This window comes from Lonchura striata, chromosome 2 (genome assembly GCF_050655825.1).
Source record: "Lonchura striata isolate lonStrDom1 chromosome 2, ASM5065582v1, whole genome shotgun sequence".
Classification (NCBI taxonomy): Eukaryota; Metazoa; Chordata; class Aves; order Passeriformes; family Estrildidae; genus Lonchura; species Lonchura striata.
Genome location: NC_140704.1, coordinates 126,872,512 through 126,897,684, shown reverse-complemented (window position 1 = coordinate 126,897,684; position 25,173 = coordinate 126,872,512). Strand labels below are relative to the sequence as shown.

Sequence of the window (25,173 nt, the reverse complement as noted above, 5' to 3'; positions counted from 1 at the left end):
TCCTTACAGATCTGTTATGCAAAGAATCTGGTTTAGAAAGTGAAATATGTTGCATACTGAAAATATTTTTGAAAATACTTCTGAATCACTTTGGGATTTCAACTCTTGACAAAAGGAAGCAAAAATTGGTTACCCCACAATTTTGCATTGAGATGTTACTTGTATTTTGTTTTGGCAATTTATTGCATTTATTTCTCAGCCAGACTTCCAGATGCAACAACATTTAAAAGAAGCTATTTTTAATTTTTTCTTTTTCTATAATGCTTGAGCAAGAGGCGTATACATTTGTTGATGTTGCTATTACACATTAAACATCTTGCTGGAAATATTATGCAAGTAGCACAGTCCCACATCCATCAAAAACACTCTAGAAAATATATGCAGTCTTCAGTGAAGTACTGTATAATAATTTATGCCTGGATGCTGAATATTTCTTTAATCTCATATGACTTTTCTCTAAACAACCCACTGTGTTTATTGAGAAAATTTTATTTTTTTATTTTATTCCCATCTTAATTTCCATACATATCTTTCTGTATTTCCTAAATTTGTCTGTATTTCTATGGTTTTGCTTTCAGCTGTAGCAATTTAAGTGTTCGTTAGGCAACACTTGGTCTGCCTCACTCTTCTTTCCCAGATTTTTTGGTTAGTATTTCATTTTCCCTATTTCTCCATAAGACACCATATAGTGTTGCTGTTCTTATTTCTGATGCAGTTTAAGGTTCAATTGAATATTAAAATTATCCCCTGCAATATTTTTAAATGTATATATAAATTCATTAATATGTAAATATATATGAAAATTTGTGGAATTTTCTTAATATCTAGATGACGTTGAACACTTGTTTATAATCAAATGTTAACTCTTTGTGAGAAATGATCAAGCATAATTTCTTCTAAAAATAAGATTTTAAACTAATTTAAATGTGTACTAATATTATATCAATGTAAAGCTTCCCTAAAGGAATTGTGACATATTAATAACACATTTATAGAGCATTCTGAGAACTTTGTTGTTTCTTGTCTATTGGTGGTATATTACAAGTTTGTTATTTTTAATAAAAATAGAAATAGGAAATACTCCACTATACTAAAATCTATTTGTGTTTTATTTCTAGAAAGTTTATTTGTGAAGAAATGGCCTCCAGCATTGGAAATGAAAAGAGTGTGAATCCTGTGCTCAGAATAAGTCAGCTTGATGCTCTTGAACTAAACAAAGCCCTGGAACAACTAGTATGGTCCCAGTTTACCAGCTGTTTTCATGGATTTAAACCAGGGGTGTTGGGTCATTTTGAACCAGAAGTAAAAGCATTTTTATGTCTTATATTATGGAAATTCACTATCTATTCCAAGAATGCAACTGTGGGGCAGGCTATACTCAATATTCAATACAAGAATAACTTATCTCAGACAGAGAAATACCAACCTTTGAGCAAACACCAGAAGTTATGGTATCTTATTTTCACTGTTGGGGGAAGATGGTTGGAAGAAAGATGTTATGATTTATTTAGCAATCGTCAACAGCAATCTTTCTACAAACTTAAGAGCTGTATAGGTTTTGGATCTGGACTTCTTAAGCTTTGTGGACTTGTAAATTTTCTGATTTTTCTTCGGAAAGGAACATTTGCAACACTTACAGAACGCATTCTAGGAATTAGGTCAGTTTTCTGCAAGCCGCAAAATATTCGTCAGATAGGATTTGAATACATGAACAGGGAACTCTTATGGCATGGCTTTGCTGAATTTTTGATATATCTGCTACCACTCATTAATGTACAGAAGCTGAAACTTAAAATTTCCTCTTGGTGTTTGCCTATTGCAGGTCTTTCCAATAATAAAAACACATTAGCAGCTCAGTGCAGGGAATGTTCACTATGTGGAGAATGGCCTACCATGCCACATACCATAGGCTGTTCACATGTTTTTTGTTACTACTGTATTAAAAGTAACTTTTTATTTGATATGTATTTTACATGTCCTAAATGTGGCTCAGAGGTACAGAGTCTTCAGCCATTGAAGTATAAAATTGAAATGACAGAATTGCCTGTCTGATATGAAGTTGATTTCATTTTATACTGTACATGCTATATATCAAAGAGATTAATGGAAGAATTCAGAAATTATTGAAAGCAGACTGCTGAAAGATGCTTTTGGGGACTCTAATTTATGTAATATGTATTTTTACTGGTCTTAGGTTTTTACTGAGTAACAGTGCCATAATGCCCTACCCCACTTGGCAGGTCAGGGGAAGGTAGTTGAATTTAATCTGGGGCGTGTGTGGGAGAAACAACAACAACATTCTCAGGAAGTTCAAGAAGAACTTTTATTTGCAAACTTAAGAACATTCCAATTGATTAAGGCACTTGGCAAACTTAGACTTAACAATCTTTAACTTACCCAGACACAGTGCCATTACCAACTTACCTAGTAGATGAATTAAGTGGGAAAGTTGTTCTTTTCAAGCCTAAAGAATAATTTTAAATTTTAATTCCCAATATGATGTTACACTAAAAAAAAACAAAGGTATAAAGAATATTTAAGGTAAACAGTGCACTTTCTAGACCTTTATGGGATGACAATTATTTTCCTCAGGCAGCCATGTCTCTGAGCTTCAATTACATATATATTGTCTTCCCTCAGAAGCTGAGGGACAAAACCCATCATCCATTGGAATGTGGCAGATATTTATGGTAACCCACATTCTTCTGAGCTAGCGACTCTGAAGAAAACTGTTTACTCACAAGATGCTGTCTGTAGGAGTTGCCACTTATCTTTTTTTGGTGTGGTCTAGGTGGGTGACAAAACTCAGAGTTCACTTCCACACAGAAAAATATCAAACACATTTATGTGCATATTAACATATGAAATAGGTAATTTCCTGCTTTTTGCTTTCACTATTTGCTTTCTTAGTTGCCTTTGCAACATTTTAATTGTTCTAACACTTCATCCATTTACTCTTCAACCTGGTTTTATAGGATTACTTTCCTTATAATTGCAATCATTTTTTAACAGGAAGTGTTATTCAGCAGAGTCTTATTAACACAAAAATATATTGCATCCTCTTTTGAATCTTAAATTGTCAAAAACATACACAGTTAAATTAAATAAATAGCTTTATTGTGGCTCTGTTCTTGATTGGCAATCATCAATAGTCAGTCCCAAAAATAGCAGGGTAACAGCTGATTGAGTAACTTTGATCTACTTTTATGAAATGGTTTATTACATTCTTCATTCTACATTCTGATTAGAACAACCCACTAGTCTATTTGTTTGAAGATCTTAAATTCTAGGTTTGATCTTTAGAGTGACACACAGTGCTTTCATCTGATGTAATTAGATATAGTTAGCGGGTGGGCAGCCAAAAACTTCATTAATTCTGCTGCTGTTCTGTGAGTCAACAGAGATTTCAGAGCAGGTGCTTCCAGATACTGTGCTGCAATATTATTTGCTGTCAGATATGTGTATTAGTAGCCTACCGTATTTCTGTTATTTGCTGTTGCAATTAGAACCAGCAGGTGCAAACGTATTTTAATTAGAGTATGAAAACTGGCAAGTCATTTGGAGAGCATCCTGAAGATACTTTTTATTCCTGAAGGAATTTTTTATGAATTGTCCTCCAAATCACTTAATGGCTTTTCCCAAAGACATGTTTTATGAATGCTGACTTCAAGGTGATCAAATGTCTCCAGAAACACCACCAACATTTTGGTACTTCAGTCTTTATCTGTGTTTATTAATAAAGACTTGTATGCATCCAAAATCTAGTGTTTGTAACTTAAAATCATAGCACACCTTTGTTTGCTGTGGACTCTTCATTTATTCTGAAGTCTCAGAGCAATTTTTTATCAGAAGAGCATAGATTCTCTGTATTGGCCTCTGCTAGGTGTCATGCCCTTCTTAGGTTGGAGTTCGCTTCTTTCCAATATAGAAATGTTTCATTTTCCTGAATATTAAAGAATGTTATCTTCCTTTTTCATTCCATCTCCCTCTGTCCTGCTGTTTGATGTGCATAAGCTGTATGAATTTCCTGGGGTTTGTTTTGTCTCTTGCAGCTTCATGCAGGTAAAGTTTGTGCTCTGTTTTTCATCCCTGTTACACTATCAATAAAAAACCTGTTTCAAGCAGTTTAGTACCTCTGTTGTACAGCTGGTTTCTGCTGGCTCTGCTTTACTGTTACTATCACACTTTACTGTTGGTTTGTTTTGGTATTTTTTTTCCTGGAATTAAACTTCTAATGCTTAACTTATGTTGACTTATTATAGCAAAGCATTGGCCTACTTCTGTACCACGTCCTCATCACTGTGTTTGGTTTGTAGCTGATAGTATTTACAAAGTTTGTGAAGTCTGTGTATTGTGGCATAAATGGTTTTTGTTACCCTAAGAACCTAGATCTTTAGGTGGGGTTTAGTTCTTTTATTTTATATGCAAATAAGCAGGTACCAAGCATCTCACAGAAGTAGGTGGTTTGGGAAAATAATGGTTTTTTATGTCAGATAAAGATTTTTTTTTTATCTCCCATATGGTGAAACCTTTGCTCAGTCGTAGTCACTAATGAGACCAGGGTTCCAACTTGAATATTGAAAAACTACCAGCTTACCTTTATAGTACTTCAATATTCAGCATTTTCCTGAAGCACTTTAAAATTAAAAATACACTTTTTCAAATATTCTGATTCTGTTTTATTGTGTCTTGTGATCTATAAGTTGCAAGAGAGTCTTCGTTGAAGATATTACAGGAAAAAAAATCAGATCCTTTGTAGACTAATCAAAGGATAATTAGTTTTACATATTAATTACCTTGATAATTTGTCCTCATAAACATATTTTTCAGGTTTAAACTACTTTAACAAAGGACTGCTACATCTGGTCCTACTTCCTGCAGTAAAGAGAATAAATTTTGTTTTGGAATGTTAATCTTTAAACAAAAGTGGATTAGTATTCAGCTACCATTAGAATGTACTTGTGAGTAGTCATACGTGCATCAGTGAAAAGGATAAATGCTTAGAATTTAAGGACGCTAAAGGACCAGAACTTCTATTCAGTCTTGGATAGGAGTTATAGCCTTGTGTTACCAGTTTTCATTGTGCTCTGTTGACTTGGTGTGCTACATGAACATTTTCATTATCAAAAATCAAAGTGAAGGCATAAATGAAACAGACTAATTACATTAATAAACATACTAGAAAACTTTTCATTTCTTCATTTGAATGAGAATTACCAGTTGCCACAAAGTGTGATTGGGGAGGCATTCAGATGAAAGGAGTCAGAGAATGTTGTTTTTTACTTCCACAAACCATTCCATCTACTATGTTTGTTTTAAGGGAGGTCTTATAAGTAACTTTATAGAAGACTTAGAAGTGGGAGTTCCTCTGAAAGAAATGAGAGGGATAGTATTTGCTTCCCACCTTACTTGGAAATACTTATTTTTTTGTAAGTTTGTGGTATGATGAACAAGGATGAACTCAGCATTAGTAAAGAGACGATGTGAAGAAAGATGAAAGATACGTATTTGCTAAATACAATCTATTATAATGTCCTTGTTTGAGAATACTAATGCAATTGTTACCTGGGATGTGTCATTCTTATGAAAACCAAGTTGACAAATAAATGATATTTTTTAACAGGAGGTTTTGAGGTTTGCCTTTTTCTTAAGAGAGTTTTTCTGGAATGGTGGTTATTTCTTACTCAGTGGGTGACTTCATACTTTGTCATTTATGAGACTAAAATGCAAAGTGAGAAACTAGTTTAGACTTCTCTTTAAAATTTTCTTCAGTTTTAGGTTTAAGCAAATTATCTTTTCACATTTCTTCTTTTGAGCAGATTAGTCATAGCTGTTACACTTTGCTGTGTGTTTGCTAGGAAGCTGTGTTGGCTTTTACTGAGAAGAGAATATTGTGTCATGACTGGGCAAAGAATAGGTTCATTCTGATCGCCACAACAGATAATAAACTGATGGGCATTTGCTTTTAATACTGTATGGTAGTCTGAGCTGCTGCAAGACACAGTGTATATAGCCAAAACAGCAGAAGCAGCTTGAAAGTGGTGCTTCAACCCTTTACCTATTCCCCAGAGGAAATCTTAGTAGAATTTGTTGAATAGATTATAGCTGCCTGCCTTCAGCCTCCCAAGAGTGTTTTACATGCTGGCAGCATTAAAACATCCACCTAAATTGTTATCACAGTCTTAAGTTTCTGCCATTCCAGGGGGTCCACCCAAAGTGAGGAGCTGGCAAGGTGGCCAAATACCATTCAAGGAAAAGACATTTGTGGGCAGAATCCCTCTCAGGCTGGCACCAGATGAATCACGAACATGCACAGGCATGTTCATACAGCATCTGCTAAAGCCAGTTGGTCATCTTTTCTGTTCTCTACAACATACCTGGGGTTTAGAATTCTCAAACTCTGCTGATCTGCATGCAAAAATGTAGCTCTATTTCAGATAAGAGATGTGGGCACACTTGTACAGCAGCAGGTGCAGGTAGTTCTATGTCTTGCAGGTAGTTTTTAATAAGTCAAAAATCCTCAGCTGCATACCTCTCTGATCTTGGGTCTCCTGAGAGAACAAACTGGTGCAAAGTATGGTAAGGTTGGCCAGTGGCCATCTCATATCTGTCTACTTTGAGGGACATAGTTCAAGGATATTTCAGGGGAAAAAAGGATTGTCAGTCTTGTAAAGCTCTGCATTAGGCTATATTGGAAGGGCTGTAATGGAGAACTAATCATAGCACTTTGGAGTAGCTTTGGTGAGGGCAAAAAGCTGAGTCTTCTCTCCTCTGCCATTTTCTATATCTGTTGCAATCTTTCTAACTTCTTGACTGCAGAACTGGCAACGTCCATTAACGTGACCAAAGCATCCTATCACGTTCCCTAGCTGTTAGTCACTTGCCAATAGCTGGTGTGCCATCTTGTTTAAGGCCCTTACTGAAATAGTCCTTCAGGACACTGTGCCAAGGAAATAACCCTAGATAGCATCTCCAGATTGTGCAATTGGCAGAATACCGCTGATGCAATAACTGTGTCAAGGATAATCCTTGGAGATAAATTGTCTTAATGGAAAAAAAGTCACATCTTACAGGTTCACTAGAAGTCTTCAGGTACCTGATTCCCTAACAAGATTGCTTGCCTACCCTCTGTAGTTAGTTTTCCTTTTGTGGCCTGAAGACGGTGCAGAAAGGATGAGGGGTTTTTTGCCTAGAGCCAGGGCACTCCCTGGGCATAGGCTCCTAGGAGAGTGCCTATTGCAGCAGGCAAAGACAGTAAATTGCATCTGTGGTAGTACTGACTTCTACATGGGAATATGTATTACCTCTAAAGACTTCCAGAGATTTCTGAAACTTGTCCTGTTTTTATTGAGGTCTATTGCCTTTTACATGAGCTCTCCTATTATACCCAGTTTTGATATAGTCTTTAGTTGCGGTTGTGCATGGTGCAGTAAGGGACAACAGGCTTGGTATTCTGGATGTTGATATCCAGTTTGTCACTGCTGATCTTCATCTTAATTTCAGATGCATTAAACCACAACAGAAACTATGAACATACTATGCGAGAGCCAATTATATGGATAGAGATGCATGGCTTATGACAAGGCATAAGAAGCAGTGTGCATAATGCAGACCCAGGGCTAATTAAGCCTTTTTTAAAATGCTGTTGTGTCTGTTTGCACTTAAATAGGTAAGTTTCTCATGAGTGACTACCACAGCCACTACAGTCTCTCTGTAATTAATAAAAGCTTCTGTGATGGGTGTGCAGTATTTGTTGTTTACTTCTAACTCCAGCCTCTTTTGATGCAGGCTGCTACTAAAGATTGTGGATCACATGGATTGCTCCACTTAATAGACACATGGTTCAAAGACAGAAAGCAAATATTGACCATTGCTTCAGGATACTTTTCATAAAGGCTCTAACATCTCCATGACTGCTGCACTACCAATAATGACAGCCTATCACTGATTTACTCTGTATTTAAAAGGGTGAGAATGTGGAGGCTGGTGCTGGACACGAGAATCAGAGCTCAGGAGGAATGTGGCTGCAGGGTAGACAAGATGAGGATTTCACTCACTGCTGTTCATTCCATATACTGAGGACAAAATGGTCCCATGGGGTTTGGGGTATTTCTTCTCCAAAAGCAGTGCTTGAATGGCCAGAGCATGCTGCAGATGCAAGCATGAGATGGGCACTTAGCCAAGTGGCACAGCTTCTGTTATATGTGTTGTGGAAAATAAGGTAAAAGTTCAATTGTGTTTGGCTGGTTGTCTCCAGGTTTAAGCAAACTGGCCATTGCAGAAGATACAGATGGACCTGAAGCATTCTGTCTCTTGCATCCTTTCACAATCCCTTTGACTGATAGCAGCAACAGCAGTCACCCTGCAACAATTTCAAAGGTAGTAGAGTGGCAAGGCACAAAGAAGTACGGGTTGCTCATTGCATCATTGCTTAGTGCCACAAAAACTCAATTTAATAAAAATATACATTGATTCAAGAAAAACTGGTGCATTATCCATACTTGCAGAACCAATATAGATATCAGGACATGAGATTAGAAGTATGAAGAAAATGGCACTTGAAAGTTTTTCACATACACAGCAAAAGAGCTTTTGCTGCAGAAATGCAAAATGCATTAGTCATTGAGAATAGATACCTGCACATTTCCAGTCACCTACAGCTATTCCTGGAAATACACAACAGGATCAAAAAAGAAGTAACATTCAAGCTGTGAAATACTTAATGGAAATGTCTCAAGATTCCAAAGGAAATTAAAAGATTGTTACAATCAAACTCAACTCTTGCTGAATGTAAGAATAAGACAATTCGGTAATTCTTAAAATTAGCTCCACTAATTAATTTGCAGTCATAAAACGCTCTTAAGATACCTATGATTGTGAGAAGTTGCATTTCACAGTCAAATGGTTAGTTCTTATACCTAAGCTATTACTTTAACTCCTGCTTTAAAGAGGTTGTTGCGGGACATTCAAGGAAAAGCATGTAACTGATTTTCCATTATTACAGAGATACAGTGGTTGCTTTCTCAGAAACTGCTCATAAGCATTATGTTTTAAATCTACTTTTTGAACTAGAACATGAATTTTTTGGTAAAAACACTAATTTTATTTTAAAATATATTAACAAAGGTAACCGTTAATATTGTCCTTGATTTTTTTTCTTTTTTTTTTCTCTTGTAAGACGTTATGGAATGGATGGAAATTTTAATTCTATTACAGAAGTAAAAGCCCCTTTTTGCTATATTGTAAGTAGATGATGATATTCTGTTACTGACTGCCTTTTCAGTAATGTGGTGGTCTAAATTCTGAATTCTATTATTTTACATCTGCAGCAACTGAAAGGGTATTTTTTATAAACAGAAAACTTCACCTCATAAAAATTCATTACATAAGGGCATAAACAAGTACTTTTCCTTGCAGTCATTGGCAGTAAGTGATTCATCAGTTTTCCACAGAAAACCAATTTCATTGCAGATGTTCTGCAGACTCCCTGAATTGTAGAATCATATCATCCAATCCCAGCACGAGGAAGGTAGGAATTTTTTTTTTAAAGGGTGGAAAAAAGGCTGTGCTTAGTCTTTTTAATAGGATTGAATATCATTTGCTGTCTCATCAGTTTTGTGAAATAACCATAAAGTAATCAGCTTGCCATTCTTTCCTTCCCTGTACAGGCTATCAACTTACTCACAATGCTGATTTCATAGCAAGTGCATAAGTGAATAACTTGCAGGAGAGCAAAATCTTCCTTTGAGGTTAAACAAAATGTAACTGGGTTACATAGTTTTCTCTCCTTCTTTTCTTCATTTTTTCTCTTCTCCTCCATCTTTCTTGCTTTTTTCATTCCTTTCTTCCATTCTTTTCTTCCTGTTTAATACTTCAAAATATTGAAATTTCCCATAGTAATCAGCCACTAATTTTCATTGTCCAACATACTTGCCTTTTTTCTTCCTTTTTTTTTTAATAGTTTATTTTTCTAAGAACCAGTAATTAACTGGTTAATTGAATTCCGTTTTTTCACAATGAACCAGAAATAAAGGATAGACCTAAAAAGTACTTCTTGCTAGTGTGTGCAATTTTGTTTAATTCTATTCTGTATAACATATATAATCCACCCTACTATATTTCCACTGTATTAACCTATGTAGATACAAAATTCAATTCTGATAGCTGAAGGAGGGAAAGGAGACAAAGGAATATATTAAGATGAAAGTGAAAAGGTGTAGAGAAGCAGCAAAGTAGCTGGCAAGCAGCAGGAACCAGAAAGAGGTTGTTTTTTGGGTTTGTTTTTTTTGGATTTTTTTTTTTTTTTGAGGAGGATGAATTAATTTTATTGATACCTCCAAGATGGGGTTGAATTTAGCCCATAGGGAAGTAAATGATAGTAGCAAAATGCACAGATAAAGTCAGCAGGTTCTATACAGCTTTAAGTCTTTCTGTAAGTCTTCTATTTCCCATTTTGTTTTCTCTATTGCTACTATTCATAACATAGCATAGAGAGAACATTCCTCCAAACCTATGAATCAATGAACTGAAATCAGCAAGATCCAGTCTAGATTCATAGAATCAAAGAATCATTTAATTTGTAAAAGACCTCTAAGATCATCAAATCCAGCCACTTCAAGTCCACCACCAAATCATGTCCCCGGGTACCACATCTACAGGCATTTTATATACTTCCAGAGAGGAGAGCCAATGTCTTGTAGTCTCAGATTCCAGGCTGTGTGAAAAACTAGGACTCCTGGTTCCAAGAACCTAAGGATCATAAATGTTGTGTGCAAAATATGCTAGTGTTTTCGGGGTGTAATACCTGTTAAAATTGACACAAATCAACATGTGGACACTGTGGGAGGCTTTGATATAATAAATCCTAGGACTCTTTTTTTCATGCTTTATAAAGTTACCTTTTCATTTCACCTGAAGTTTCTTTACCATCGATTTAATTTATTGCTTCATTTTTTCCCATTTTAATGTGCTATATATACAACATCTTCTCCAGTATCTTACCTTTAAATCAATTTGTTGCTTGCAAAGCAGTTGTCTCACTTTAGTTTCTACAACATATCTACATGAGACTCTAATAGCTAAATATTTTCCTCTTTTGTTCTTTAATTTTACATTTACTGGGTAAGTGTATACATTGGAAACTCTTTTGCTTCTTAGTATCTAGAGGCTTCTACTGAAGTACTCCTGAAAATTTTGTGTCCTTCAGTTTTAACTGCTTGACTTGGTTAGCTTTACCTTGAAGACTTTCAATTTTCAATGGCTTTTCAACATATAAATTAAATGTTTCACCTGAAATTTGATTGAACATAGATGCTTTTAATACCTTTACTCATTACCTGTTAAGTATGTTCATTAATCAACATTTCCTATTTTAAATAAAAATGTATTATTCTGACACTTGTGATTACAGTCTCCTAGCAACTTTCTCCAACCTGTCCTTTTCATTTCTATGGTCTAAGGCCAGAAAGGAGTGAAGATAACCCTAATTCTGCATGTGGTTTAATCCTTTTCTCCATGTGGTATAACTTTAATTTGTTAAAGGAGCTGATATCTGTAATTTCATTGGACTAATGATAAAGTACAGTATTAAACTTCCATTCTATGTGTCAGTGTAACCTATATCATAGAAAGAAAAATCTTTTCCCATATATTCTCTTGCAGCCTGCAGTTAGCAGGCTGATTGTTTCACACACAGAAAACTCCAGCAAGGCATCTTAAAGGAAAAACTTAATTCAATAGGTTTTTTCAATACCTCAGTAAGAATCAACTTTTCTTCATTTTACATGCTGCTCTCCTCAATCCAAGTGGCTGCATGAGGTAAATTTTCTTGTCCCCAGTTGCCAAGTGCCTTCTCCTTTTTGAAGTCCTCCTTAAGCTTTTCTCTGAAATTACTTCCTTTTTTTTATTTATGTCCATATATCTATAGTATTTTTTTTCTCCTGGAACATATTTTTGTGTTCTGTCACAGCTCATTCTTACAGAATTGTGTAAACTCTTCTCCTTAGGTTCTTGATCTTACAATCTCTGGCACCCTGTGAGACAGCTGCACTGCTTTCAGGAGAGGGAAGTCTGTAATTAAGTAAGAGTAGGTCTTAAAAATAATAGTTTATAAACCATCATATATCTTTATATATGTATAAACTTACATATGAAGAAACCCATTCTTCCCTGTTATCAGGGTGCAATTTCTCATTTTTCACCATACTTGAATTTAGGGCTGAACAGATCTGTTTGTGCTGGTTTGCACTTACTCCATAGCTCCATCTTTATGGATACACAAGGAGAAAGCATGACTAATGACAACATCAGTGTTCATCCTTTCTATGTAAACCAAAGCTGTGAAATTAAATATTTTATCCTGTACTTGAATTTAAATTTGCTAGTCATCCATATTGTTTACAACACTATTTAATAGAGACATGCGGGAAAAATTCTGTAGATTTTCAAAGGAGTGAAAACCTGCATATGCTCACAGTTTTAGTATGGGCTCAAGCTTTTGTTTCTATAATCTGCATAGGGCAAATACATTTTTATTGACAAATTCATTTTTATTTTGTTGAGAAAACATCCTGAGCTAACATCCTGGTCCTGTGTGGTTTGGAGCCAGATATAAGTTTATAAAGAAAGAGCCCAGGAGACAGGCTCTTAAGTCATGCTTAAACCCAGTCCAGGCTTTGCCCCATTGTCTTTGCAGAGAAAGAACTTGAATGAGAAGGAAGAGACTATTTCTGCGGCACTGTTTTTAAGAAAACGTGGATTCTAGCCTGGAAACATGGGCACCAGCAGTTTGAACTCCTTTGTTTATTCTAAGAGTCACAGGAGGGAAACCACACAAGGATTTTGCCTGGGAAAGAAATGAACTGGAGATGCAATAAAGAAGTAGAGTTTGTTGGGGCACCCTCAGATCTTCTGCAGAACCAGTGATGTCAAAGTTGAAACTGATGCTTCTTTTATGACTCCCTAATTCTATGATGTCTTTTTTTTTTTTTTTAATGGGGGTTAGTGGAAGAAAGCAGCATGCATCCTGTCTTTTTTTATCTACTATTGAGCTCAGTGACACTGAACAATCTGAGAATACTTGCAATACATGGGGAATACTTACCATGTGAAATGCATTTGAAATGGCTTAGAAATTAACTCTCTGTGTCTGTTTATATTCTCTGTGGTTGTTTATAAATACACTCAGGCTCAAGCATTCAAAGTCACCTTCTTATGGTATGTAGTGAATTTACTAACATAGATGGGGAACTGTGCCATGTATACTGGCCAGAGTACCAAAAAACCCAGACAGGCTTAGTTTTCTGGTGTAGTATAGCTTAGCTGTTAAATGTTGAACTCCTGTGTCTGATCTGGTCAACAAAAGTCACTTGGATATATATTTTCCTGTTTCCTCAAACTCTGAACAAATGTTTCTCCTTTAGGACTTTCACCATTAATTTTCAACATCAAATTATATACTATTTTTTGATACAGATACAAGATGAGGCACTGAGGAAGTGCACATTGAAACACTTTCAATAATTTACTAGCAGTTCTGGATAACCAGGGAGGCCCCTGCTCCGTGGAGGTTGGTAAATGTGACACTCATCTCCAAGAAGGGATAGAAAAAAGACCTGGGAACTACAGGATTGTCAGCCTGACCTCAATGCCAGAGAAGAACATGGAGCTGATCATCCTGATTGCCATCATACGGCACGTGCAGGACAATCAGAGCATCAGGCTGAGCCAGCCTGCATTTGTAAAAGGCAGGTCCTGTTTGACCTTGTCCTACCTGCTGATGCAGCCTCATATTGAGTCCTGTGTGTAGTTTTGGGTAGTACAATATTCCAATTCCTATTCCAATGCTTGACAACCTTTCCATAAAGAAGTTTTTCCTAAATGCATTCTAAGCCTCTCCTGGTGCAATGTGGGGCCAGTTCCTCATATCCTATCACTTGTTCAGACAAAGAAACTAACCCACAATCCCACCTCACCACAACTTCCACTCAGGGAGTTGTAGAGATCAAACAGGTCCCTCCTGAGTGTTCTGAGGGATCCTCCTAAGGGATCTCAGGCTATACAACTGCAGCTTCCTCAGCTGCTCCTCATAAGACATGGGCTCCAGACCCCACACCAGTCCTGTTGGACACACTCCAGCACCTCAATGTCTTTTTTTGTAGTGAAGGGCCCAAAACTGAGCACAGGACTTGCGGTGTGGCTTCACCAATTCCAAATATAGGGGAACAATCACTGCCTTTGTCCTCCTGGCCATGCTCTTGCTGCTATAAGCCAGGATGGCATTGGCCTTCTTGGTCAGCCAGACACACTATTGGCTCATGTTCAGCCAGCTGTCACTTGTCACCAGGGAGAAGAGATTGGTGCCCGTCCCTTAACTTTCCCTTCAGTGTCATCTTCTCCAGATTGAACAGACCAAGTGATCTCAGCTGTTCCTCAAAGCTCTTCATATTTTTGCCCTCCTTTGGGCACTCTTTAACAGCTTAATGTCTTTCTCATATTGTACACAAATACATACCCAGGATCTTCCCAACTCTCATTCTGCAAAAGAGAAAACTGTATAGACCATTTTCCAGGCTTTTCTAAAAATTTGGTCTGTTGTAGTAAATACAGTCCACACATCAATGTAAGGTGTTCTTTGAAAATGCTCACGTTAGCTGCATCATCCACACCAGGGTTTTTCCTGGCCTCCACTTTTCTCCTTTTGGAACCCAAACAGTGGCCAGATGGAGTGGAATGCTCAGGTTCTATAACAACACCAAATCCAAGTACAGTTGGAGCTTTCCAAGGGCCTTGGAGAGTACCCTTGAATTTCACAACACAGTCGTAAACTATAATTACAAGCCTGCTTTAGTGTGCTAGCAGTTTTGAGTAGATATGTGCTGTCAGATATCAGACACCTTTTTAAAACACCAGAGGAGGAAAAATGTCTCCATTCCTCCCTCGTCTGCCTGAAATTCAAGTATCTAAGCTGTAAACAACGTGACTGGTTTATTTACAAAACCCAGATATATTCTCCAAGACTGTAAATTGCATTGTCTCATATTCTATCAATATTTAGGAAAGAAAACCAATGAAACTTACACATTTACTAAATTTCTAAATGAAATTTCAAAGCAATAGTGAAGAGGGAGGGACTGTAAGGATTATCTTCTGCCTATTAATATTACAAACAAATACTTTGTACAAAAAAACCCATACAAAAGGATTTGTGTGACTACAATTCATCCTTATAAAGAAAATTTACATTCCATAATGTGCTATATATAACTCTGTGTCTAACAGAACAACTCAATTGTAAGAGTAGTCCTGCTTGCTCTTGTTGGTTTTTTGGTTTTTTTCCAAGTCTAGCTACTTACTTCTCAAAAATATATTATTTCATATTTTTTTAAGGCTGAAGAAACAAAATCTTTCTAAAACTGGAAAATTTTCAAAAGGTGTCAGACATGAGGATTTTGAAAAGTACTTTGTGGTGGCAGGGGGTCCCAAAGCAAGACACACAGATCCTATGGTCACTTCTGAAAATCTTGGCAATCTAATTTTAAAATTTTAATCTAATTTCCTGTGCTTATTTATAGAACAGAGCAAGCTAAGCCCTTTGTCAAACTGCAGCCATCCTGTGAGCTGATGTTATCAGTTATAAAAATGTACCCTGCCCCAATTTCACAAGTGTTTAATTACTCATCTCCTCCCACAGAAACCATTAACAAGTGATATATGATACATATTTCTTAAAATATAGCATGAAATGCAAAGCAAAGTGTCAGGCTGTTCAGAAGCTATGCATATTTTGGTAACTCAGAACAATGCATAACAGTGTAAGGAGATTAATAAAATTAAGAGTTCATTTTCATTCCCAGTTCCAATTGGTCTTTTAAATGCTGGGTTGTCCTAAGGTTAAAAATAAGCCCTTCTAGTTTTAATCTCTTAAATTGTAGCTTTAATCCTTTGTCTCATTTAAATTTGATGGACTATATATTAAAAATAGGCAGATTATAAATATTCATGACTTATTTATTTTTTAGATGTTACCCATTGCAAACCAAAGAGATCAGCAAAATGCAATTTGATAAGCTTCCACTGATTATTTAAACATATTTTCCACATTATGACAAAAAATGTTTTTTAAGTTCTGTTTTCATATTTTAACTCATGATTTCCTCACAGAAAATTGACTTAGTAGCAAGTATTTTTAAGACATCCATCAGACTGCAGATCATATTGTATTTGTTGCAGGAGAACAAATATGTTGCACATATTTAAGGAAGGGAGATATGTGATCTGGGTAATTACTGACATAGTAATCCTATCTCATGGAGATTTTAAAACAAATATGTATCATACTATAATTCATTATATAAATCAGAAATGAAAAAATTCTAAGTTAAGCAAAATCCAATAATTCAGGGTAATTGTACCTCTTGGCTAAATTAAAGAGTTTTCTAGGCAAAAAAAATGTACTAGCTAAAATATAGCTGGACATCAGATTTACTGTAAAGTAATTCCTGTAGGAAGTTGCTTGTTAAGTTAATGAAGGTAGACTAGTGAAATAATTGTAATATGGGTAAGAAAGGAGTGCAGGTGATACTGCTCAGGGAAAGTAAAATAGTTTCAGTGATACTAAATTAATACAGGAGAGGTCCAGACTATCAGAGCAAAATTGACAACTGAACATTTAACTAAAAGAGATGGAATGACATACAACAGTATGGTGTGGGGTTTGGGATAAATTGCAAGACTTTGCTCTTTACAGAGTGGAAATAATAGAGGAAGAAGATAACGTTTGGTACTATTAATCAGTCACATAAAATACATAAACAAGCAATATGAAGGAGCTATTGAAATGAAAAATATGATCTGAGATTGTGGCAAATGAAATATCTGCAGTACAGAGAGGAAAGTAGGATTTCTGTTGTAGAAGACATTGGTGAGATCTCACCTCAAGTACTATTTAAAGTTTCTGCCATCTGTTTACCAGAAAGATGCATATAAATGAAAAGAAGCATAAAGAAGTGGACCTGTAATATCTGCCTACAGAAAAGGAAGAGTATGTTTAGCCTTACCTATTATATGCAGAATTGCTCATTTGCAGAATTGCTCATGAGATGACTTTATAGTCTTGTAATTGTGTTGAAGAAGTATTTTGAGCTGATGTAGTCAACCTCTAACATAAGCATATTCTTATAGAAATCCTTGCCTCAGAAAAAGAATGCAGAATGTGTAGGCAGAAAAGTGGTGCTTACAAAGGTGGTCCTTACATTGTAAGGTTAATTTTTCTTTTCCCTGCAATCTCATAACAGTTTGTAAAAAAATAGTTCCTTCAAGGAATGATTCAGAATGCATTAAATTAAGCCACTTTCCAAAATGGCTGAAATTGATGACCTTGATATTTCTGTGTAGTGTTTCTTCTTTTGCAATATTCAGGCACTTGCATGTTTAATGTAAATGATTAGAAAAACCTCGGAGAACTGAAAGTTATGGCTCTCAGTGGAAGTTTCTGGTATATTTTACTGCCTAGCTAGTTGGGGAATGCAGACATGAGAGACATAGCCATAGCCAGATTTTTTTAGAAGATGAAGTGTGTCAAGTTTTTTTATCAGCACACTCATTTATAGTAAATCCATGACCTGATTCATGGATGGATTGTATGAAATGTGAGCTGTTGGAATTGAGGGAATGGAATTTCTCCCAGAAGAGAGAAGATGAGCTGATATACCACTGTAACCTACATCAAAGTGGAAAATGTGAAGCTGCATGTAGAAGTTAAGGGATAGTTACACTCAGATCAACCACACCAATCTATATCCCCACCTCCTAAAAAACAGGATGTGAATCCAAGTGAAGTTCTAACAGCATTTTGGATTAGATAGAAAATAGCATAAAGCTTAGTATATAATGTTTCTGTGCAGTCAATTATATATTATTGTCTTGAAAACTTATTTCTTCAGCCAAACTGCCATTCTTTCTTCCACAAACTTTAGGAAATAATTTATGCTGCAAGCTTCATTAGTGGAATTTTAATTTAACAAAGTCTACTGAGTGTTAACAGATCCAGCAAATAACTGAGATCGCTAGCTGGAAGTGTTTTGTTTTAAAGCATATTTTTATCGGGATATATATCAAAAACAAATAATCCTCAGGCCGAAAGTTTTTTATACTCTGGAGCTTTTTCTCCCATGAATACATGAGAGATTTGCCTTGATAGTTCCTATTAACACAAGTGGGAGTTGCAAGCCAATCCCCTATGCATTTTTTGAAGAACTTATCTCAAAGCATTGCCCAAAGCAAATTTTTATGATAGCTTAGCACCCCTGGGAACAGGGATTTATAATGGCAACAACTGAAAAAGACCGTAATCTATAGTTTAGTGATGGGAATAAGTGTACTGTTATACATTTTCAGTTATTATGCTGCTGAACTTGAACTCCAAATTGTTTCCTTCTTGAAGAAATATTTGAAGTAGTTTTATTGAAATAGCTATTATAATGCTTTAAAGTTTCTAAAGTATTTTAATATTGTCTCAGATTTCAACCTTTCTTTCGATTCCCCAGTCAAACAACATGCATTAATAATAGAAATGATATAAAATCCTTAAAAACCACTATGTAAAGCAACAAACACTCTTGTAAGTGTAACTTTAAAATAATGTTTTCCTAATATCTATAAATTTAATCTATTACTGGTAATTTTCACTGTGATAAAGGATCTGACTTGTTCTTTGGGTAATCATCTCTGTTTTAAAAACTTCCAAAAGGAAATAAGAAACAGTGAAGACTTAAGCTAAATGGCATGAGTAATGCTCTTCAAATTATCTTGTCAATATTACAGCCCAACATTTAAAACCCAAGGATGATAAAAGCATCTAAATTAGAAATCTGTGTGAGTTGGGTATTTTTAAAAATCATTTGGCATGGTAAATGTTGCCATTTTGTAATTTTAATTTTTTTTTCTAGGTTGCAGAAAATACAGATGAAAACTTAACAAACCAAAGTTTCAAATGTTAATGAAACTAGTGGGAAGCTGGTTATTCATGGTCACGTTTTTGGATCCTATATAGAGAAAAAAATCTTCCATAGAATATATAATGGTGAAGGACTTTGTCATATAAAGTAAGAAATTTTATTTATAGAGACAGGTTTTAAAGAACCTTGAAAAAAATAGTCAAATTTTGATAATTTTGATCTAGAGTAATATATAATAGCATTGTTTTTAGTCTAATTAATGTACTTTCAGTATAGTGAATTTCTTTCTCTCACAGTTACAGAATCATGAAGCAGCCTCCAGCTGAGGATGGAAGAGACCTCTGGAAGCCATCTGGTCCAAGCCCCCTGTTCAAGCAGGGCTTCCTAAAGACTGTTTTGCAAGATGGCTTTTGAAAATCTGTGAGGAGAAAGATGCCACAGCCTCTCTGGGCAACCTGTGCCCCTGCTCGGTCACACTATCAATAAAAAAGTGTTTTCTGATGTTTAGGCAGAGCTTTCTGCATTTACGTCTGTGCCCTTTGCCTCTGGTCGTGTCACGGGGCAGCAGTGAAGAGACCTCAGCTGTCCTTTTTGTATCTCCCCTTCAGGTATTTACAGATATTCATAAAGCCACCTGAGACTTCTACTAGGCTGATAGTCCCAGCTCTCTCAGCCCTTCCTCAGAGGAGAGGTGCAGCCTCTTGTCATCTTTCTGGCCTTTTATTGGACTGTCACCAATATCCCCATGTCTCGCCTGTACTAGGGCACCTAAAACTGGGCAGAGTACTCTGAGTAAGGCCTCACCAATGTTGAGGGAAAGGGAAGAATCAGATCTCTTGACCTACTGACAACATTCCTCCTAATGCAACCCAGGATACCACTAGCATTCTTTGCTGCCAGGGTATATTACAGGAGTCTGAGGTCCTTTTCTGCAAAGCTGCTGTCAAGGTGGCTGGCACCCAGGAGATACCAGGTCATGGGGTTATTGCTTGGCAGGGCTTTTTCTTTCCCCTTTTTGAACTTCATGAGATTCCTGACAGCCCTGCACAATCTTTTGACAAATCAACCACTCCTTACTTTTTGTGTCTTGAGCAAACTTGTCCCATCATCCAGATAATTTCATGTTAATGTTCTGAGTGATCTTCTTTCATTGTCCAGTCTCTTTCCCTCTTTCTGTCCATCTTTGACTATCTCTTTTGTGGTCCCATCAACAGGAGCTGTTGCTCTGAGTTCCCAGCAATTCAGGCATATTGGCTGGTGTGATTATTCAGAAATCAAAGTGAACCTTAGACTGTGTAAGGAGGAACAGAAAATCTTAAGTAAGTGGCAAATTCAGTCTAGGTCATATTGCAATGGCAAAGAAAGATGTAAAGGAAAGACTGAGTTAGCTGTTAGTTCATTACCTGTTGCCAGCTCATATGTATTCACACATAATATGCCAAGCTTCACTATCCTTGCTGGTATCTTTACATAAGGTGCAGAAAGAGTAGAGATATTTCACCATCAGGTATTGAGGACTTAAGAACAAAGAGTTTGGACTAGAACTGTGCTTTCTGATATTAATAATTTTTTTACACAACTCAAATGGAATATAATTTATAAATCACTCCCTCTGGAACCAGTCCTAGTAGAATATATATTAAATATGGAAAAAAATTGTTGTACTCTCCTCATAAAAATGTATTGGGATGAATCAAACACTGATCAAATCTATTGCACTTACTGTACAGTTAACAATGATGATGAATTTGTACTGGAATCAAGTTTTAACTGAAATCAAGAAAGATAAGATTATGACAGTATAAACTAATTTGGTCCGCTAATATGAAATGTAAATTTGTATGAATTTAATGTCTAAAAATATCTGGAATAACTAGACAATATAAATGCATTGTTCAATTAACTTCCACTTGTGGGAGTTTTGATGCAACTGATGTGCTCTTTTCTGCCAGTCATTATTATTTAAAAATTATTTTAACCTGGCTTACATATCAGTGCAATAAGGTTGAATTTTAAATAATGGTAAAAGCCGGGTAATTAATTTGGTTTGGTTTCAATAAATTACTCCCTCACTTCTTTGTCAAACTAATCTGTGAGCTGTATGTCCTCTAAGGTATGCATAAAATACCACATGCCTTCAGCCTAAACACAGATACCTGTACATCACTGTTCCCTTCCCTAGTATTAACTTCATATAGCATTAACAAAGGGTAATCCTTCTGACAAGAAACTAACCAATTCCAGAGTTTTTCTATAATGACAACCATATTTTTTCTCTCCTTCTAACAGTGAGATGAATGCTATAAAATATTTTGTCATAATAAAGGTGACCAATCACTTTATCGTTGAGTACTTGTACTTATACAAAATGTGATGCACACATCCTTTTTTGCTGTTCTGTATTTGTCTGAAATGGATTATAGGAGATTCATTTTTCTTGGTATCTACATTAAAGTAGAATATTACATAAATAGAAAAAACCCATTGACCCTAAATATATTTGCAGCACTCTTTCATATTATGGACATATTCAGATTTCATTTACACCGGCCTCCCCCTAGGAAAGCTGCTCACCAAGGGAATAAATTGAGAAAGAAACACAGCTCACTGTAATGAAAAATCAATGTTAATATATATCCCATACTTTCTGGGAATAGAAAGCAAACAGGTTGCTGTCTGTTTTGAATAGCTGCATAAAAATGTTGTATTCAAAGTAATCTGTCATGAGCTTTCTGTATTCAGAATAAATATTTCTGAATTGTTTTAAACATAGTTATATTACTTCTTGTACCAGTAGAATCCCAGCTTATTTATTAAAACCTGAGGGCCCATCACATGGTAGGTAGTAATCAATAAAACTTATGCCAACTGATGTTATTCTGTATGTCAAGTCATATTGCTACAGTTCTGTCTCTAGGATGTTACAAAGCGGTAGCTTGTTTGCAGTGTTCTTTTCTACCTTCTTGGCACTGACTCAGGAATTGTTTCTCATAACTATAGCAACTGGGAAAAAGAAAAAGCAACCCAAATCATATGCCATTCATTTTTAACAAAAGACAAAAAACTCCACACCAACAAAAGCAATAGAAAATTCTGTTCTAATGCACTGTTACTGCATTGCCTCAGATGCATTACACAAACTGAATAAATTACCTTCTGGTAAGAAACTTGCATGATCAGTCAGTCACATCAGCATGTTGCCAGACCTGACTAATCTAAGCAAACAAACCAACCAACCAATCAACCCACAAACAATATTTGACATTGTCAGATCATCTGAAACACTACAGCACTCATCCAGATTTACTTGGTATTTTAAAGAATGACCTAGATTTTATATGTAAGATTTTTTTATCTGCACTGAGGAAGCTAAGGGAGAGAGGGCTGTTTGGAAGGAAAGAGTTATAAGAAGAGAATCATCAAGGGTATGTGGTAAGTTTTATGGTAGAGATTGACGAAGGAATGATGAGGCCAAGATAAGTACTGTCCTTAAAATGCACTATTGCCAGTTCTATGACTCTTCAGGGATCAGCTGTTTAAAGCTGGTTTTGTTAATCTAATATGTATTTACATATATCCAGAGACAGGAAAGGATTTCTATTGCCATTTGGTTTTTGACAACTGGTCTGCTATTTGGTTCTCATATGTTCCTTCATTAATGTCTTGGACATTGCAGGAAAAGAAGACAAGACACCAGGAATGTGGTTTAAGTAGGCCGTGACTTCATAAATAACACATCTGGGAACCATCTGGAAATGACTCGTCCAGTGCAGGTCATACTTCCTTTGTAATCCATACCACGTGGTGGCAAACTGCCATCAGTCCTCCACCCTGCTAACATGGCCTCAGCATCACTCCTGAGATACATGGGCCCCCTTCCCCTGAAGAGGACTGAAAAATGAAAAAGGAGGCTGTATCTTAACTCAAATGTAGCCCAGCATTCTTTGCAGTCTTCTGTTCCCTTCTAATTTCTGTTTACAGTTTGTCATGAACTGGAATCCTTAGTCAATAATTACTTTCACTGGAAATTTGCTGCAGTGAGGCAACAACTTTTCTACCCCAGCCAAATTCCCACACTATCAATAATTGCTTCCATTAGAGCAGCCAGCATTATATTCCTTCTCAAGTCAGAAACTGGAATAGAACATGGAATTCTATTGAAAGCACACTTCAAATGAATAGTTACTTGATTTTTCTTTTCAGTTAATTTATAAATCAGCCAAATTCCTCTTGTGATCACCTAAACTTTCTGGTGTGGAGTCATGAAATCAGTCATTTTGTTGTAACATGATCTGGCTGTACTTAGGACCTCTTTGTCCTAATTTCAATTCTGCCATTGTTTTCCCCTCCATATGTTTAATCATGATTTCTCTTCATCCATTTGTATGGCCACTCCCTTATCCTGAATGAATCAGAGCTACCTCCTGACTTCCCTCTATGCCCTTCATTTGGGCTAACACCTACCTGAAAGGGAAGAGATGAGCTTCCAGAAGAACTGGATTTCTGATGGAAAGCCAAATGCACCCTATTAGCCAGCCAATATATTTATTGTCTGACGTACCATTGTGAAAAAGAGGCTGAACATGGATATTACTGAAACTGTCCCCTCCGTATTCATGTGTCATCTCATAGGCATTATCAGCCCCAACCCCAGTCTTCTTGGTTACTATTGACATCCCAGCTTCAGATTCCTATAAAATCCATTTAGAATGGATGGGAACACAATTTGGGATGATAATGGCTGTAATACCTGTTCTTTGACATTGACCTAAAATAAAATAATTCTTTATGAGTTAACTGCCTTCCATGGAAAGCAACAGTAACATGGCATCCTCATCACATGTGAATAGTTTGAGACACTCTTACATTACTATAATACAGAAATGTACTTTTAAAGCAATAGTCTCATAAACAAAAGAATTATAAGCAGCAAAGGCAGCTTTTCTTCATTTTTCATATGTGTGATTTGTAGATACCTAGGCCAAGGCTCTACTTGAATTCTGTTTGGCCAGTTCTTGAGAAACTCTGCAACTATCCCAAGCTTAGACCTACTTAAATTCATATAAAGTTTCTCTTAGGCTGATATACTTCTAAAATAAGGATGATCAATACTAATGCAAAAGAAAAAAATTACATCTTGCATTGTATTCCAAAGAAAAAACCATGAAACATGGAAAATTTTTAATGTTTTAGGACAGATTTCTCCACTTAGGACAAGTGAATAAAGTTACTCATACTTACACACTTCAAGATGTTTTGCATGTTGGCAAAATTTCTACCAAAAATCAAGATTCCAGAGGTCAACTTTAAATAAATAGGCTCCTTGCTGGCAAATTCTCTCAATCTTTAGCTCTTTTCATCTTTGATTGATTTGAGAAATATTTATCTTAATTTTAATTATTTCTAAAAATAAAATTATCACTTATGCAACTGGGAAAATTTACTTGCCTTATAAAATATCAACCTATGTCAAATGGCTGTTATGGCTGACTGTAGATGTAGTCTTCAATTTAAAGCTGAAAAAATCAGGATCTCTCGAAACTAAGTACCCTATTTCTTGTTTTGTCTTTAAGAAGAACATTGGTCTAGTCATTCCATAAAACACAGTAGATAAGAAAGTATCAGTTTCAAAGCGACTACCCAAAATATTAAAGGTACCATATCTGTAGTTATTTTTATTTAATACTGTAGTCATCTTAATTAATTTAACAGTACTAACAGCTTTAATGAGTATTTATTCTAGTCTCCAGATGAATTAACTAATTGTAGCACTGAATAGAGAAGTCAATTCACTATTTTTCATTCCTGGACTGTATCCTAAACTCACTGGCCAAAAGAATATAAAGGCAGCAAACTTTTGTCTTCTTATGAACTCTTAAACTGAGGAAAAATTCACTATGGTGACTGCTTTCATAAAACCTTGAACTTTAGCCAGTCCACATATATTGATCGATATTCACATTAATATACTTCTAAGAACCTGCATATCTTTTGGGTTGGTCTGCTGAAACAACCTGGACTTTTTACTAAAAGGTGGATTTAGACAGAAATGTTCTTAATAGTGTTCTAGCTCATCAGTGCATGAAGGTCAGGGGAGAAAAAAAAAGAATGAATTAGACTCCTGGCCCCTGGGTGATGATGGCAAATAGACTCTCAAACTTTGTCCTGCTGGTCTGAGAAACAGACTTTAATAGACCTCTAATCCTTTGGACACACA

At 35.9% G+C, this 25,173-nt stretch overlaps 1 protein-coding gene across 4 annotated transcripts in view; it reads left to right on the top strand.

Moving 5' to 3' along the window:
- PEX2 (peroxisomal biogenesis factor 2) overlaps positions 1 to 19,457 on the top strand; it is a 36,780-nt gene extending 17,323 nt beyond the window's left edge. For 2 of the 4 annotated variants that reach the window (XM_021550584.3, XM_085572271.1), the window contains exon 2: positions 1,119 to 5,625. In XM_021550584.3, the coding sequence (XP_021406259.2) occupies positions 1,138 to 2,052 (915 nt within the window). In that variant the 5' untranslated portion in view covers positions 1,119 to 1,137 and the 3' untranslated portion in view covers positions 2,053 to 5,625. Of the gene's footprint in view, positions 1 to 578; positions 646 to 1,118; positions 9,530 to 19,252 lie in introns of those variants that run through there. The other 2 variants (XR_014952937.1, XM_085572272.1) reach the window with 2 other exon arrangements.
- Positions 19,458 to 25,173: the final 5,716 nt, after the last annotated feature.